The sequence below is a fragment of the Pseudopipra pipra genome, chromosome 21, assembly GCF_036250125.1.
Source record: "Pseudopipra pipra isolate bDixPip1 chromosome 21, bDixPip1.hap1, whole genome shotgun sequence".
NCBI lineage: Eukaryota > Metazoa > Chordata > Aves > Passeriformes > Pipridae > Pseudopipra > Pseudopipra pipra.
The window spans coordinates 5,964,916-5,983,167 of NC_087569.1; the positions used below are offsets into that span (position 1 = coordinate 5,964,916).

At 43.0% G+C, this 18,252-nt stretch overlaps 1 protein-coding gene across 1 annotated transcript; it reads left to right on the forward strand.

The window, feature by feature from the left end:
* Positions 1-788: 788 nt before the first annotated feature.
* Positions 789-17,061, forward strand: VKORC1L1 (vitamin K epoxide reductase complex subunit 1 like 1). The gene is made up of 3 exons (XM_064677875.1): positions 789-1,031; positions 12,145-12,254; positions 12,943-17,061. The coding sequence occupies exons 1-3, from the start codon at positions 838-840 to the stop codon at positions 13,167-13,169; spliced, it is 531 nt and encodes a 176-aa protein (XP_064533945.1). The 5' UTR covers positions 789-837; the 3' UTR covers positions 13,170-17,061.
* Positions 17,062-18,252: the final 1,191 nt, after the last annotated feature.

Sequence of the window (18,252 nt, forward strand, 5' to 3'; positions counted from 1 at the left end):
TGCCTTGGGTTGTGTTGGTCTGATTGTGACCAGTGCTGTGGATTCACAGTTCTGGCTGTGAGGAGTGATGGAATCTGGTCCCAGGTGATGAAATCCCATTGCTCAAGTGCGAAGCGTATTTGTTCTTCCAAGGCCGAGCGAGGCTTGGGAGAATCCATCAGCAGCTGTTCTGGAGCCAGGCGGAGCACCAGGCTACGGTGCGTGCTAGAATTAACAAACTTTTAATGTGCTTTTTATAGTGCTTGTCCAAATTACACATCCCAGAAAATCCTTGGGAATGTTAACAGGCCCCCAGGGAGATCCCTCTGCACACCAGATGGGCTCTGTGTGTCTGCAGGCTCGTTCTGTCCAAAACCATGGAAAACACCTGGAGCTTCACTGGAGAACCTGCCCGAGACCCACGTTATAGTGAAGCGACATATTATCCCCGAGGGGTCATATCAGCCGTGTCGACTTTTGTAGCATTCCTCAGAGCTGCCAAGTTTCCCCTGACCGCTCAATCTGAGGGAAAAAAAAGGGGGAAAAGCTCATTTTCCTGCAGAAATCTGTGAGGGGCGGGAGTGGTGGGGCCGAAGCCGCTCTGCAGCGCCCCTCATGGCCGCCAGGGGGCGCCGCACACCCCCCCCGGCACCCCCCGCCGGGCCTGACGTGACGTCGTCGCGAGGCGCCACGTCCGGCGCGAGCGGCGGGGGGTGGGGGGCGGGGCCGGGGGGCGCGGGCGGGCCAATGAAGGGCACGCGCGAGCGCGCGGCGGGCCAATGAGGGGCGCGCGCGCGTGCGCGGGGGGCGCGGGCGCCGGGCGCGCGTCGCGGTCTGAGGCGGAGGGACGGGGCAAAGATGGCGGCGCCCGTCCTGCTGCGGGTGTCGGTGCCGCGCTGGGAGCGGGTGGCGCGGTCCGCCGTGTGCGCCGCCGGCATCCTGCTGTCCCTCTACGCCTGCCACCTGGAGCGCGAGAAGGGCCGCGACAGCCACTACCAGGCCCTGTGCGACCTCAGCGAGCGGGTGCGCTGCTCCGCCGCCATCACCTCCAGGTGAGGCGGGGGTGGGACCGGCCACCCCTCGCCCCGTTCTCGCCGGCGGGGCGGCCAAGGGAGCGCTGCCCCCGGGGCCTCGGGGGCCGCTGGGGGTGCGGGGAGGTTTTCTGAGCGGGTGCGGGCGCGGAGGGGCCTGTGGTGGGGGCACAGGGCAGGGGGAGGGGGGTCAGCGCTCCCGGCCGGGGCAACCCCAGCGCCGGAGGGCCGGTGAGGGAGCGGCTTTTTTCTGGATCACCGGCTTTTTTCGGGATCACCACGGGCCAGAGGGTGAGGCACCCGCAATTCCCGTGTCGAAATCAGTGGCAATTAGGTGGAGCGACGGGCGTTTTAGTGGTAAACGCTCCTTAGAGCGGAGTGGTGCGGCTGTGAGTGGTGGCTGAGGCCAATGTAAACAAGGGCGATTGCAGGTGGTTTGCTTTGGGTGGTTTTAATTGCGGTATCTTGTACTGCGTTTTCATTGAAATGTCACCTGGCAGCGCAGGAGACGGTTTTGTGGTACAGAGGAAGTGTTTCATTCAAGAGAGACTTGAATCCCTCTGCAGCAAAAGCTCAGCCCAGACCCTGAGTTGTTTTGCAGGTGTCCAGTCTTAGCAGTTGTTTCCTAGAGGTCAGTGGCTCATATTTCTGTTAGGAGAGTCAGTCTGTAATATTCTATTAACTTGACTTGTCGTGTAAGTAGTTGGTTGAGTTACAAAAATGAAAAGACTTGCCCTGCTGTGCAGTTACAAGTGATTCAAGTACAAACATGGCACAGGGAATAGTTTCAGGTGGACTAGATCTTAGGTGTCTTTTCCAGCCTTCATGATTTTATGGTTCCAGGTGTAATTTGGCCAAGAAACTCTCTTAAAAGCATATTGTCAGATAGCTAAAGAAATAAGAGGATTTATCCATCAATCTCAAAATTGCTCAGAGCATAGAACATATGTCTGTGTGTATGTGTAGATATACAGGCACATAAGAACATCCACTATAAGGAAGTGGGAAGGGAGGGGTTTGGTTCTTGAGCAAAACCCTATTATGTATTAAATGCTTCCTCCTTTTCTTTTAATGAGAATTTTATTACTACCATGTGAGTGCCTTCAGCTGAATGAGCACTTGGGATTTATTTTTTCCTCCTCTCAGTGTAACCTGTGTAAAAGCTGTCCCAGTTTTTATCAAGGTATTCGTTGTACCATCATGAAAAACCAGTTGTGCAGAACATGCCCATACTCCTATCAGGTGGAAGCTGTTAAATTGTTGAGGTAAAACACACAGGGATCTCATATTCTGAAAACCTCTTCTGTGGTGACAGCAGTGGGATTGTGTTACAGAGATCTGTATCTCTGGATGTCTGAGAGGGGACTCTTGTGATTAAGTGAGGGCTTTAACTCTGCTTTTCTGTCTGTCCTCAGGTGATCTTTAGTTTGTGGAGGTGCTTGTTCATGTCTTTGTTTGGGAAGTGTCCTGAAGTGACGAGTTTTGCTCTAACTAGGGAGAAGACTTCTACAAACTTGCCAAATAACATAAAACTGTATAAATTGAAGTTATGCATAGGCCACTGAGATTAAACCACGTGAGTCTCATCAGTAAAATAACTTTCACCACCAGGAGCAAAAAGAGAATAACAGGGATTTAATCATCATAAATCACCTCCATAGCAGCCTGTTCTTGTACAGAATTGGTTCTCCAACAGCTTTTTATTGTTGCTGCAAATGCTGCTACTGAGACAGGCAATTCGATGCAATAGTTTTGATGTGTGTTTACTAAATGCTTGGGAGAAGGAAAACACTTAAAGATATAATTGGAATTATTTCTGATTATGGAATCATGCTTGGTAATTATAATGTTCATTAGTAATGCAGCAGCTGACATGCTGAGTGTGCCATGGCAAGGCCTAGAAATACTTTACTGTAGGAATTCTTTGTAGTAATATGAAGAGTCAGGGATAAAATCAACTGAAAATCTCACCAGCAGTTGCTAGGAGAACATACTTAGAGTTCTCCTATTGCAAATGTGAGGATATCTCGTGGTGATTAGAGCAGGTGGTAAAAGGAGTTTGTGGAAAAGGAACATGCAAGTTCTGTTCAGTCAAACCATATTTGGAGAAGAATGTGCTTTCCAGGCTGTGCAGGACACAGAGGAGTGTTGTTGCATTAAAAGTAAGACAGGAGGGCAAGTGGTTAAACTTTGAAATAAGAATAACATTGGAAGAAATTTAACTTCTTTTCCGTGTTGCCACAGCTCCCCGTCCATCAGTCACTCTCTCTCAGCCGAGCGTTCCTTGTCCCCACATCACCAAGGTTTCTGTGAAACTTGATTTCTAGAAGGGAGTTTGAACTACAATTTAGATTTTACTGGGGTAGTGGAGTTTTGAATCTTGTGTTCCAGCTTTTCCACATGTACTGCAGATTTAACCTTCATGTGTTTCTTTCCTCATTAAGCTGTTACCCTGGCAGTCAGAAATTATTTGATTAGCTGATTAGCAGAGTTCACTCTACAGAGTTAAATGCGTGACAGACTTATACTTTGTGGCTTTTACTGGCTTCTAGAGTGTTCATTCAGTTGTGTGACTTTTATTTAAGCTGGATTTGCTGATGGAACTTGGAATGTAACAGTCTTCACATTTTGAGTCCTGACTCCCACAGTGGACTGAACTTTAGAAAGCGCTTAATGGTGGTGGGATTCATTTTAAGTGTAGAGAATAATTAGAATAAATTAGTTTATTCTTCCCTGAGCTGACTTTCTGGTATTTGAGGGTGAGGGTTTTTTTTGCTAATAAGCTGTTAGTATTTCAAAGTCTTGCTTTTAAACCCAATCTGGTATTGGCAGAACCACAGGAACAGAAATGTAAAGATTGCCAGCACGCAGAGGGAGGAGCACAGAGAATCTCCTATCAGAGCCTGACTCATACAGAAGATTAGGTTGGAGCAATACCTTCCCACTATCCCTTATTCAAAACAGGAATGGTCAGCATATTTCAAGCTTTTATCGTGGGGAAAGTTCATGAAGTAGTTTAAAAATAAAAGCTGCTAAGGGCTGTATAGTAAAGGAAGGTATTAGGGAAATACCAAACGTTTTCATTGGCAATTGCTGTAGCTGTTTTAAATGAATTGCTGTCTTATATTTGAGAATAAGTGGCAAGAGTTGCCTTATAATGAAACTGGCCTATGGCAGTTCCTGAAAAATATTTCTGGTCTTGTTGTTACAGTAGTTCCACAGAAGGAATGAAACCAATAGACACGTTTCAAGTAATGTTGAGAGTGCTACAGCTTGAAATAAAATGTGACCTTTAAGTTGTAAAGCAGAGACCCAGAGCCTTTTGCTGTGATCTTTTGCTTGCCCTGGGAGATTTTGGAGTCTTCTAATACATTTCTACTTTCTGTCTTGATTAATTGAAGATTTCTGCAGAGGGGATTAGTGGGTGGCTCTCTTTTTGAAGGAATTTTTGTGGCCTGGAGTGCACTAATGCTGTGACAAGTGTGACACAGCCTGAGACAGCACGAAGGACCAAAGGGCACCTGTCACTGTATATCTTTAGCAATATTTGCAGCTGCGTAAGTGAAGAGCTTTGGCAATAGTCAATATTGATCTAGGTTAACGTCTTTAGAAGTTCTGGAGTCCAAATAGGATTTTAAGAATCTGTGGATTAATTGGATCTCATTGAGAGATGGCAGATTTTAGGAATTCCCTGTTCTAACTTCATGCTAATGGGGGAGGTCTTGGGTTGTCATCTTGTGTTTGAGCCGCTCTGAAATGCCTGGTCTGAAAAACCCTAATATCCCAGAACATTTTGGGTTGGAAGGGACCTTAAAGATCATATATTTCCAGCCCCCTGCTGTTGGCAGGGACACCTCCCACTAGACCAAGTTGCATATCTGCCTTGTGTCTCCTGGTGGATGCACCAAACTCATCACTTGGTAGTTCCTGCAAATGCATATCTGTAAAATGTGTGTGTTGGGCACAGGTCTGTTTGCAGTTTGCCAAGGGTGGCCTGTGACAACTGGAGGATTATTGTGTTGCTCTGCTCACCTATAAATCATTGTGAGCAGTGAATTTACACCTGTCTTAAATGTTATGTTTGCTTTGCCTTGTGCCACAGTACTTAAGCTCTCTGTTGTGTGAGGGTAGTGGTGGAGAGCTCATTCCTCTGCAGGGTGGGTGTGCATTGTGCTGTAAGGAACTGCAGGCAGAACTGACCTGTGCTGGTTTCTCAGTGAAGAACACCTTGCTAGAACTGTTCTGGTGCATCCTTACAGAATGCAGACTGTGGCACTGATCAGGTTAACAGGAACAACCCCATTATCTGAGGAAATGGGACATGGAACCAAACTTCTCAGACCTCCTCCTAACCCGATATTTAAACTGCAGTTCTGTTGTGGGGCAGTTCCTGTAAACTTGGTGTCTGTCCAGTTTACTTCGTTCCAGGTTGAGAACATGATATAGCAGTTATCATTCTTATTAATATTGAATTCCTGATATCCCAGGATTTTTTTATTGCTGTACCTGCAAGCAGGCATTCAGATATGTTTGAGGTTTGCAGTTAGTGACTGATGTAAGGTGGCAAAAGTTAAAAGTAGCTTTATGCAGGTAGTGGGAGAAGTTTGTCTAGTCTGTTCTTGTGAACCAGTGCACACAAATGAGGCCCATGTGCTTTTTAAAAGCATTGTCTTAGTTTTGCAGGTCTTTGGGTTTTTTAGTCAGTAATATCTTTCATGTGAGCCAAGTTAATTGTTTTTGTCAGGCATCTTTGATTCTGGATAGAAGAAGGTAGAAGTTTGATTAAACTGAGGGTGGAATGTGGAGCAAAGGGTGATCATTCAGCAGGAATCATATTTGTTGTTCTTAGGCTACAGAAAGAGTTTACATGAAAATGTAGCCTCCTGAACTCAGCTACAGTCTGTCCTGGCATTTACCGTGGGTGGGTGGTCATTTCAGAGCATTCCCAGGTGTTAGACAGCAGCTGAAATGGGGCTTCTGCAGTTCCTCTGGATTCATTGGGTTTGCTGCCTCAGGGAAGGTTTGGGGACCTCCGGTTTGTAGATGGGGCAGGGGGGAGTTGGAGTAGACAAATTCAGTGCCAAAGGGGAGGGAGGCTCACAGGAACTCCTCTGCTGAAGGGAGCCAAGGTTCCCTGTGCCCTGGCACTGCCAGCTGGGCTGGCAGCACATGTCCAACTGGGACTGACTGGGAGGCAGGAGCAGGGGCTGGAGGGTGTGAGCTGGGAAGGAAGGTGTTTCAGGAATGCTTGTAGAAACCAGCTTCATTATAGTTGCTCCTAAAGCTGCAGAAGCTGATAATTCAAGTGATTTTTTTTTTCCTTCTCCCATCTTTCTAGTAGAAAATCGATGATTTAATACTTCTGACTGATAAAATACTTCCTGGCTGAGGGACATCTTTTATAAAACACAGCAGTGCCCAAGCTATGGGAGTCTTGTCTTTTATTTTCCATCCTTACAGCGCTTACACAACCACATGTGTTTTTGCTTTTCATAAATATATCATTTCTGGCTTGACTGGAATTTGCAATAGGGCTGAGAATTATTTTGCTTGGTGCAAAGTAAATTTAACAAAGTGCCTATAGTTCAAACTCAGGCTTCATTTATGACAGCTTAATAGAAGAGATTATGTAGAAGGGATACAGTGCTGTTGGCTTGTAGCTTGAATGGCCTGTGCTTCTGTAAAGGCTGCTATAAAATAATTAACCACTGTCTGCTTGAGATTTTGCTGATCTAGACAGTGAGATTTTTAGAGACTGTTTCTGAAATAGAGCTGGAGGATATATAGAACAAAATCTCATTTGTTTATGCTAAATACTGCTAATAGATTTAAATGTGAAATTAAGTGTAACAAAATTTTTGAGCAGTCCTGGCAAGTTTACAAATGGGAATTTTTAATCTCTTTTCTTGTGGCTTCTAATTGAAGGCTTTTACTTAATTTATTAAAACTGTTAAGAGTGGCCTAAGCAACCTTGAAACCATGAATTAGGTTTAATCCAAAATCCTCTAGTGAAGCTGGAAAGAAGCTGCAACCAAAGTTTCTTAACATTGCTAAGCACTGTTGTGCTCCAGATCCTTTGACCTTTATCTGAGCTTTCACTGAAGGCAGTGTGTGAGCACAGGCCAGCTCTGCTCCCCTCTGAGAACTTCCATTCTGGACCATAACTTATCTCAGAAGTCCAGTGGTGCCTAAGGAAATGTGCACATCACTTGTCAAGTGTAGCCTTTTTGTAGGAAAATTAGATTTATTGTTCCCTCAGGGTTACAAAGTGGTAAGTGTTGCTTGCTGTTGATAACAAAATCATGCTTATGGGATGATTAATAATCCTGAAATAGGGGGCTTTAAGTAACCTGCTGCTGCTCAGGAAACAAAACTTGAGCTCTTTACTTACAGTTTTCTGAAAACAAAATCTCTTTTATTGTTTTCCCTTTTTATTGCAGCAAACCCAACAGCTGAGAGAGAGAAATGTGTGGGGAAAGCTGCTGCTGCACAAATGCAGAATGTCCTCAGATTTTGGGTCATATCCTATCATAGTCCCCTGAAGGATTTGAGCATTTGCAACTAGTCCTTGAGGAGACTGGACTGTAACCTGGGAAATACATGCTTGTTCAAGGCATCTGCTGCTGGCTGATGTCAGGGACGTGATCTGAAGCCAGCTGGACCTGACCCCATCTAATATGGTTATCTTCATGTTCAAATGAATATACAGTGCTTAGTTCTCTTCTGGGCATGAGAACTAAGGATTGCCAGGTGAAATGGAGGTGATGTGATTCTGGTCATCACCAGGGGTGGTTGTGGAGGTCAAAAGGAAGTGCTCAGAAAGGACCAGGAAGGTTTTTCAAGGTGGGCTGCTGAGTGTGTTGGTGCAGGTGAAACCCCAGTTCAGAAGTTTGTTAAGCTAATTCTTAACTTCACGGTGATTGAGGAGAAGGAAAGCATCTTGAGGAATGATCTCTTCATCAAAAGTGTTAAAAACATCTCCTTCTGGCAGTACTTGTCAGAACTGGGGTGCTTGGCTAGAAAAACCCTATAGCATTTCTTACAGAGTGGATGGGACAGTGAGGTAACTCCTGGCTAAATAAATACTTCTTGTTTTGTTTGTTTGACTCGCTGTGCTTGGCAGGCTTGGAATTCTGCTGCTTTTTGAGCCAAAACTGATAACTCTTACAGCTTTTACCTTGTTAAACATGAAGGTTGTTTACTTGTCCTCTAAAATGGGTCAGATACTAGTGTACTAAGTGTGGTTCTCATGGTTCCCTTTCTGCCAGTGGCATTTTCTCTGCTAAATTATGGTAAAGTGTTTAAAGTGCATCTCATAATAGGCTGTTCTGGAACACAGGGGATGTTCATAATTGTGCAAATGAGGTAATGATTGAAAAGTGTAAGACTTTCTTGGAGGTGTGTCACTTGTGGATCACAGTGACCTCAGTTCTAGTTTTCCTGTTAAGAAGTGGCAGGTGAACACAAATACTGCTTTAAACTTGTAAAAATGCAACAGCTTTAAATACCTCAGACCAAAGGGGACACTGTTTAGAGGGTGAATAATAATAACTTTCAAGACCTAATGCACATTGGACTGGAAATCACTGTAGTGTTCGATTTTAGATGTTGGGAAACTACATAAACAGTTCTCACCACTTTATCTTGGATTTCTTGAATCACTATTTAACTTTTTAAAGAGCATTCAGAGTTGTACATGCAGGTGGGGAGTGGAGCAGACTGTGGTCTTGAACAGAGAGGGGAGTTGAATTACTTGAAACATGCACAAAGATGTGTTCATGGTTCATTTGAAATCTCCCTTGTAGTTAGTTCAGATGGCTTTTTATTTTTAATGGGAGTGAAACTCGGGTGTGGTGAAAGTGGGCTTGGCTCCCGTGTTTGTCACCGTGCTCTGAGTCACCCCGGGTCACTGCAGTTCTCACTCTGGAATTCTTGGCACTTCAAGGATGGGAGCCACAAGTCAGGACCAGGAAAAAGTTGGTGATATTGGGCTGTGCTTTTATCCTGCTGTGCAAGCAACTCTGTCATTAGTGCAAGTTCATTTTACTTAGTATTCTGTATCCAAAAAAATTGATACAAGTTAATAACAGTTATTCTAAGTTACGTTCTTTGTAAGAAAGGCAGGTTCTGTGAAGAACTTCTGATGTTTTATTTCTTGTTGCTTATCCTTTTATTTGGACTTTCTTCTTGTTATTTGTTTGCTGTATTTTTTTTAGACCTCTAAATTATTGTAACTCAGGTGTGTTTTGCCTGATTTTGGTGCGAGAAGGAAGATTATCCTACTCATTTTTTATCCTTCCTCCAATTGCTTGCTAAAGTTCTTGGTTCATTTTGCATTTTAGTGGGTTTTAGGACCTCCTCAATAAAATTAAGAGCTGATTTAGCCTCTTCAGTAGAGAAATTAGATTCAAATAAAAATATACAAAGTCTTAATACTTTTCAGTTTGATGCAGAAAACTTGCTCACGCTTCAACCCTTGCAAGGCTGAGAAAAGGGCTTTATGTTAAACCACAGGCTGCTTAGCTGTCTTCAAGGGTGTGGAATAAGATGTGAGATTAGAGCTGTACTCCATGGACTGAAATTTAATACTTCATGTCCTTAAAGCTGCTACAAGGCCAACAAGATACTTAATGAACTATTGCACATGGAAAAAGCCCTCTCCGTGCTCTGACCTTGCAGCTCTGAACAGCTCAGGCCTGGTGCTGACTGTCGGGAAGGGCTGGAACTCCTTATCCTTCCACCAGCAACATTTTATTCTCTTGCAGAATCACTGCAGGGTCAGGTTCTGTAGAGGAAAGTTTCTGATGTTTTTTTTAAGCTTGAGTTTGCCTTCAAACACGACAGGATCTGATGAGCATCAGAGGTGGGAGCACACAGGGAGGGCAGGGCCGGGGAGGGATTGAGCATCACAGACTTGGCACACCTGGAGTTGAGCTGTGCAGTCTCTTGGTGAGGAAAGCCTGAGTGTGTTCAGACACAGTTTAATGTCACCCTACAAAGAAGTCTCACTTGGAGACTAGAATAATACATTTCACCTGTGGATAGTAAGCTGAAGTATCTATAAATGTAGTAATACAGAAAAATAAAAATCAACTGCTAAATGCAAAAGGATGATACCTTTAGTATATTTGCCTGGCTCTTTAATACTGCCTTTGGCAGCTGGAGAACATGAGACAATTGTTACATGTGCTGTGACATCTTAGCAAAGGAAGGCTAAAAAATAAACAAGTCTCACTTAAAATCCAGATAACATTCAACATGTGGGAGAAAAATCTCGTCATAGCAGAGATTCCTTGGATTGGCAGTATTTCTTTATGTTTGCTGATCTGTTTTTCCATGGTGTTTGGCCTTTTTTTGAATCCCTCTCTGGGAAGTGTGGCTCCCTTTTCTGTGAGTGCTGCAATCACATCTCTGTCTGCAGCTTTTCCAGATCTTTGGGATCCCTCCTCGATGCTGCTTTGCCCACAAGCAGTGGGACTGTTTGCCTTCCTATGCAGCAGGGAGGAGGTGCTGTGTCCCCCACATTTCCCATAGCCCCAGAAGTGCCCTGGGATGAGTGCAGGGAGCCAGGCAGTTCTGCACTGCTCCCCTCACAAATCCCTGTGTGTATGACCCCTGGCAGCCTCGGGAATGCTGAGCCACTGTCCCCTGGTGAAGCAGCATTGGTTGAATTGGCACAAATTCACTTCACTCCTTTACAAGATTTGAGACCAAACTAGTTGAAAGTCTGGGTTTTTTTACTTTTTATGCAGTAAATGTACTTTCTAGGAACTGGGACCCAATTTTCTGCTGGGTTTCTTGGGGAGAAGAGCACAAGACTTGCCTATAATAGTTAATTCAAATTTAGTAACTGTCTGCAATTAAAATTATTAATTTGAATATGTTTTGCAAATACTGCACAGATGGCTGTGAGACTGTGAAGTGTTTTGGAGATGGTTTAAACTGTACTTGCTGTGGTCCCTTTTTCTGTGAGGAAACTGCTTGTCATGTGTTGGTAGCCTGTCACTGATCCCAGGTGTGTGGTGAGTTACATCAGCAATGTTCCTGCCCTGGGCAGAGAGCAGACCTGTGCTGTGTCTTGGTTTAGCAGGGCATTGCCTCTAGTACAAGAAATTATCTAGAAACTGCACTTTTCTTGGCATAAATGTAGCACACTGGCATTTTCTGCTGCAACAGGAATGAGGAATGGTGCTTTTTTACATAGTTCTGTGGCAGTTAACCTGATAATGGGAACCAAGCCAAGTGTTAATGCTTGGCTTGGTGCTCCAAAATCATGCTGGAAGATATCCTGATGTTCTCTTGTAAGTGAGTTAAGTTACCTGTTGGATAGCATGAACTTCATATTTTCAAGTGACACTAACAAATAAGGTCCTCACTTTGCTTTTACAAGTCATGATCTGCCTTGGGGCATCAAATTCCTGGTTTCTAGCACAAATACATTTGGTAATTTCATCTTTTATCCTCAGTGCAGCAGCAGTTTTGTAGGGCTTGTGCTGCTTTCTGTCTTATCACTAGAAAGTTGAAAGTCACTTTGTGGGGAATTCAGGTGTTGGTTCAAAGTGTCACACTGTGCTCTGACAAACGAGGTCTGTGGATCTCATTCTGGTGCCATCCCCAGCTTGTCTGCCTGGCAGATTGGGGTTCCTCCTGAGGTGAGAGACTGATCAGGAGCAGCTGAGGTGCAAACATATGTCCTGGTTTGCTTGCTCTGATGCCAGCAGAGCTGGAAACGAATCCTTACCCCTTGTGCCATCGTCCCTGTTTAGTGACCAAGTGTCCAGCTTGCTGTGGTGGAGGGAGCTGCTAAAGCTGTTGGGTGCTTGACAAAACAGCTTCAAACAGAAGCAAAGGTGGTGTTTGAAGTTGCAGCTGCATGAATTTGTAGTTTCTGGTGTGTTGAATGACTTTATAATCCTCCAGGTGTGGGATAAAGCTGTACCTGTGGATAAAGTGCTCCCCCTGTTGCAAGCTGCTTGATTTTCCAGGATAACTCTGAACTTCCCATAGGACTCCAGTGGTCATGTCAGAATATATGTACCTCTTTTTTTCTTTTCCCAACAGAGATGGACTGAAAACACTGATGTAAAAGCAATAGGTGCCCAAACAGGTGTTAATTAGTTTCACTGTTTTACAGATGGGGTCGAGGATTCGGTCTGTTGGGTTCCATCTTTGGAAAGGACAGTGCAATAAATCAGTCAAACAGTGTTTTTGGACTCGTGTTTTATATACTACAAATGCTACTTGGTAAGTATTAATTCTGCTTAAAGCCTAAAGCATGTAGCTGGTCTGTGGTGTTGAAGGAGGAGTGCAATACAGATTGTACAATCTGCAAGAAACCAGATAAATGCTTGTGGTTTTTATATCTTTTTTTTCTTAGCACCAGCCTAATGATACATCTGTCCAAAGGGCTTAAAAACCCAACTGATAATAAGAATAATTGCATTTTCCTCTGCTATGCTATTAATAATATAGGGTGTCAAGACAGTTTCTGTGCTGGTATTTTCACTTCAGTATATTTAGCATGGGATTGCGTGATAGAAAAGAGAGGAAATAAAAATGGAATTTGCAAGTTTTGCAGGAGTAGTAGGCAAAAAAGTGCATGAGATGTGTTGTATACATGTTGGTAAACATGGTCTGCTCTAAAGCTGTTAACTTTGATAGAAATAACTTGATCAGCCTGTAACTTTCCCCTAACTCAGGAATACAGAGGATGGTTGATGTAAACATACTCCTTATCACAGGACTGTCAGACAGAACTTAGATGCTCCCTTCCGAAGAGTGATTTGTCTTGATTTGTCATGGTGTTTTAACCAGACTTTTCTGTAAGACAGACTTGCTGAGGAGCCCTCAGTCTGAGTTAGTGCTTGGGCTTTGTGCTGTGCATGGAGGGGGGGCGAGAGCAGCCCTAGTAACTCTCTCTCTCTTGTTGCAGGTATGACAGCAAGTGCAGTAGCAGCTCTAATCCTCATGACATCCTCCATAGTGTCTGTAGTAGGGTCATTGTACTTGGCATACATTCTGTACTTCGTGCTGAAGGAATTTTGCATTGTCTGCGTCATCACATATTTGCTGAACTTCATTCTCTTTATCATCAACTACAAACGACTAGTTTATTTGAACGAGGCCTGGAAACGGCAACTCCAACCCAAACAGGAATAACCCCTGTTTGAACTCTTGACTGACAGTCTGAAGACCCAACTTCCATTAAGTTTATTTTGCAGTAATTTTTTATTCTCCATATCAGACACTCTCCCCGAGAATCATAACTGAATTTTTAATTATAAATTTGAAGGGGCCCCCGATAATTTTTCTGTGCTAATCTTCAGTTTAAATGTGGTTGTGAAAGAAAGCTCTAATACAATCAAAGACAAGCTTTAACTTTACTTTGAAGGAGTTTTAGCCACAGCAAAACCTAGACTCTCTCTTCCCCCTCCACTTGTGAAGTGGGTAACACTTGCTATAAAATATCCTGTATATAAATTCAGGTATAACAAGATGTGATCATGAAATTAAATATTCTAGACTAGCATCACCATATTTAATGTTGCCATGTTTACAGTATGTGTATTACTTTTTTGTTTTCGTTTTGGTTTTTTTTTTTTTTTTTTAGCTGATGGACTTAGATTTGACTAGGACTTACACTGTAAATAAAATTAGAACTATTGGTTTCATCCCTGGAGAACTCACTGTACAATGGGTTTTGTTAGGAGCTGTCAGAGGGTTCAGCTCACAGTCGACTGCCACGATGGAAGAAGTGACCTCTGAAGAGAACACGGAGTTGCTGCACTCACTGCTCGTGCTGTCCCAAGAATGATGCTTGGGGTTGGTTCCATTTTTTTTTTTTTCTCTCCTGTCTTTCTTTTTGTCTCCAGTATCGAAAAATGGAATTAAAGCTGAAACCTGAAGCGTGTTCATTAAACCACAACCTCGTTAATTCTGTACCGAGTGAAAATAGCTCCGTGTGGTCGATGGAAAGCCGCCACCAGGATATTCTGTGCAGGTTGGGGGTTGGTGTATCAAAGTGTTCTTTGAAAGGACTCAGTTTCCATGCAGAGCTGTTTCATTTTTAAGCTGTGGTCAGCCAGCCAGTGTTACTAATGTTTGATGTTCTATGAATGCTGCAGTATAGGATTGCAATTGCAGTGGAAACCACTGACTGAGCGGGGTAACCAAGTCGTGCACTGAAAAAGCAGTTACTTAATTGATCTTCGTCAGGATCCTTGGTTTGTGCTATATTGGGAAATGAACTTTAGGCCTGACACACACACACAAGATCCCTTGGAAGGGCAAGCTGTTTAATGGGATAAGTGAGTAAATGTGCTCCTGAAAATGAAATGTGATGTAGTGCTATCATTGCTCTTTCTAATAACTAATTGGGAAAAAAAAAATATTAAACTGCGGATTTAAAGGAACAAAATTGTACATGTTGTTTCTGCACTCAGTATTCTAAGGCTGAATGTTAAAAGTGCCTTCTGTCTTAAAATCTTAAACCAAATACTTTGCGTTGAACTTGGCAGGCAGAAGTGTCCTTGCTTTAAAAATGAACAAACAAACAAACAAAATTCCCAGCAAACTTGCTGGGGATAGAGGAGTATTAAGAGATATGTTTAGTTTTTAGACTGAGAAGTGGTAGCAATATTGTTTCAGTTTAATTAAAAAAGGTTGATGGCAATTTGGAAAAGTAAAATATTTGTGTTTCAGACTCTGTGACACGAAAACGTGTAGGTTCAGTTACTTTCTGTAATTGGTGCTGTGCTGCTTTTTGCCCTTGTCAGCTTCTAAATATGAAGAATTCCAACTGCATACCAGTTATTTAAGGAATTAATTTAACTACTTTTTTGGATTTTTTTTCTCAAACATGAATGTCAGAGAGACACTTCTGTTGTATGGATAAGTGGATTATAAACACTAAGTTGCTGAGGAGAAACTTGACTGTGAAACATGCAGTGTTTCCGTAGAGCAAATAGAATTTTTAGATTGAATCCACAAAATAGTATTTAAATTACTACTGAAGTCATTTTCTGGTTTGTATCAAGGATGTAGGTGGAAACTGCTTTTATGTATAGAGTTCTGTGGTATGAGTAACATCTGTTGCATGTAACACTAAATTACTTGTCCCTCTTGTCTGACAGTTTTAGACAACAATTCATTAAATGCATTTTGTATTGACCAGAGTATAGTTAAAGCTTGTCTTGATGTTTAGTTCTGTCTCTCAAATGCCTTGAACTTTGTTATGAGGGGAATGAATGATGTTAAACTGGTCCCTCAAGGCTTGCCTTTGTTCTCTCACAAGCCTTGAGGCAGTATCACTGTTTAATATGTGGTATAGATTTATTTTGATGCATTCCTGTGATCTACACTAAGGCATCTTTTTTTTTCATCCAAGGAAGAGGTGAACACGTGCTGCCTGAAATGGTCAGTGGCAGTGCTCATATCTCAGAACAAGCAGCCATGGAGACAAGTATAATCAATGAGTACTTGGTCCAATTTCTGGGAAAAAAAAGGAAAAAAAGCCCCATCAGCTGAAAGTATTGGTGTTGACTTAACTTCACTGTGTCTTGTGCTTGTTTGTGTGGGCATAGTCTGTTAATTCAGTTTGTTTAGTAAAAATGTTTAGGGCCGGATTTCCAGCAGTCGTGTCTGCAGTCCTTGTTTGTGTGCACATGGGGATCAAATGGAACTGGAGTTTGGTCTCTGGAAGAATTTGCAGCTACACTTTGTGCACAGACTTGCAAATCTGATCCTTAATTGTGAACTCTTTTGTCTTGTGTGCTTTTCTTGCAGTTACTTTTTACTGGAAGTGATTTGCTAGAAACGGCCCTGACTCTTCTATTTCTCTCTCGTGCTTCAGAAATGCAGTTGGCCTGAATAAAGGGCAAAATAATCTTAGCAGTAGAAATTTGGACCTCTTTGCTTCCAGTTCTTTGACTCTCCTTGTTGCTCCCAATGATAGAAACAGCATCTTTCTTCCAGTAAAATGGCACAGGTTGTGATGTGATGGAACTCAGAGGAGTGCCCCCCTGCCTACCCCAGCCAGAACAAACGTGGTGAGAAACGTGTGGTTGATTCTGATTTCACCCTTCCAAACCCAAAGGCAAATTCTGAGAAATCTTGAGGATACAGGAAAACACAGGTAAATAATACCTGGGCTGGCAAGGGACAGGGGGATGTTACACAGATCCTCGTTGTGGTTTCAACACTCATGAGAATGGAGGGAAAAAATCCACAATATCCAAACAGTGGTTCTGAATTTGGGTCCTTCCTCCCCCTCTTTGGCTCTCAGAGTCACCGAATATTCTCAGTTGGAAGTTCCTCGGCGAGGGGCGGATTGGAAAGGCAAAAGAACCTCATCCCAAAACCTGCTTAGGAATTAAACATTCCTGAAATCCTCTTACTGTAACGTACTTGCTACTCTTAAAGGCCAACAAAGCATTCAAGTCTCGTTGAGGAAATGAGTGTTCTTGGAAGTTTCTCGGTGTAAGGTGTTCACGATGCTGAGGCCAATGAAACATTCCCGACCACCTTTGATGCCTGAAGTGGCAACAGATCTCTTGTGAGGAGGTTTCTGCATTCTGTAGTGTTTGTCTGCTGCTGTACAGAGTCCCTCAATTGTTCCAGGAGGTTGGTGAGGTGCTTCAGGCAGCACTTGATGCTCCTGATTTATGTGGGCTGAAGTCAGAGATTGAATGGCTTTGATTCTGCCAATGTTGTTTAAACGTGAACTAGACAAAACCGTTCCAGAAAAGATGAAGTATTCTGTTACCATAAAACTGTATTAAGCATGGCCTAAATATTAGGTGTTTGTTCTGTATAGTATGTTCCATCAACTATTTATTCCTAGTGCTTTAAACTCCAAATTAAACACCCATTGAAATGGAGTCATTGGGCAGATGTTCCTTTCATCGATACAGGCTGAGAGATTCTATATCAGAGGTTTAGGATACAATTTTGCTAACAGGTAAAACAATGTAAATATGTACGAATTCTATTTGTTGCACATAACTTTTTTGGTATAAAAAAAAAAAAAATAAATGTAGAAATTACCTGTGGACGTCTTGCTGCAATCATTCTTATGCTGCATTCATGCAGTCCAAACATAAGAGCTTGAATGAACCCAATCAGAGGCCTTTTTGGACTCAGTCTGAGCCTTAGAAACTGTTTTTAACGTCAGTACTGTAATTCTGTTTCTAGAAATGTACTAAGTTGTGGGCTTTTTTTCAAAGACATTGTGTGTGTTAGCAGTAGTTTAAAGCACTTGATTCCCCACAGATCCCAGTTTATAGAATTCCTGCAGCTTCATCAGGTTGTGTGCACTGGGTGTGTAGAGGCTGAGCAGCGTTGACTTGAGGCTTTAATTGTTTACAGTTCTTTAAGCAACGTGCAAAAAAAAAACCAAACCACCTAACATTCAGTGTGTGATCTTTATCACTTCCTGCTTTATTGGTTCTGTGGGTCTGCTTGAACCCACTCCCACAAGATCACAAAGGATCTGGAAAATGCTGTGTGTGTTCCTGGCTTTGGGGGGCTGAGGGAGCTGCTGGGAAGGGTTGGGTAGGAGGGCTTGGGTTTATGATTGCACTGAGCTGGTCAGAACAAGCAGGAACTGAGCTCAAATGTGTGCTTTTCATACATATGGCTATTAAACTCTGCATCTGTTGTGTTGGACTGAATGAAGTTAAAACTGCCTCTTCTGCAGCTGCCAGCCCCATTGTTACCACGGGGATCTGAGCCCTGGTTTGTAATGGGTGAGCAGTGTCAGATCCTTCTCTGTGTTTTGGTATGTCCTGTCGGGTGAAACGGGGAAGAAAATGATTTTCTTCTTTAAATAATGGTGTCTGGAGATGGAGAAGTTGAGATGACTTTCAAACACTGGTAGTGGGCTTAAATATGGTCATTGCTTCTACCATGGTACATTTGAACAAGTGTCTTTTTACTGTGCATAGACTTTTATATTCTGGGACTTTAGTTATATAGAAGATCTAGACCTAACATGGTGTGAGGAATGTCGATGGTGTGTTGTTTCTTTTCCCTTAAGAACTTCATAATTGTTTTGAAGTCTGCAGCAAACATCTGTGCCCTCATTCTGCGTGTGGCAGGGTGGAAGGTGGGGTTGATTCCTAATGTACCACCTCTAAAGGAAAGAGAATTTGGCCACCACAAAACATAAGAGCAAATATTTTCTTTATATTGTCAGATTTTGGTCACTTTCCTGAGCCACTAACACAGGAAAGCGTTAGAAAAG

Excerpts from the sequence above, each read along its gene's own strand:
- VKORC1L1 (XM_064677875.1), top strand. The coding sequence starts at position 838 with ATGGCGGCGCCCGTCCTGCTGCGGGTGTCGGTGCCGCGCTGGGAGCGG. Across the intron at positions 1,032-12,144 it reads TCCGCCGCCATCACCTCCAG|ATGGGGTCGAGGATTCGGTC; the intron begins GTGAGGCGGGGG and ends ACTGTTTTACAG. Across the intron at positions 12,255-12,942 it reads TATACTACAAATGCTACTTG|GTATGACAGCAAGTGCAGTA; the intron begins GTAAGTATTAAT and ends CTCTTGTTGCAG.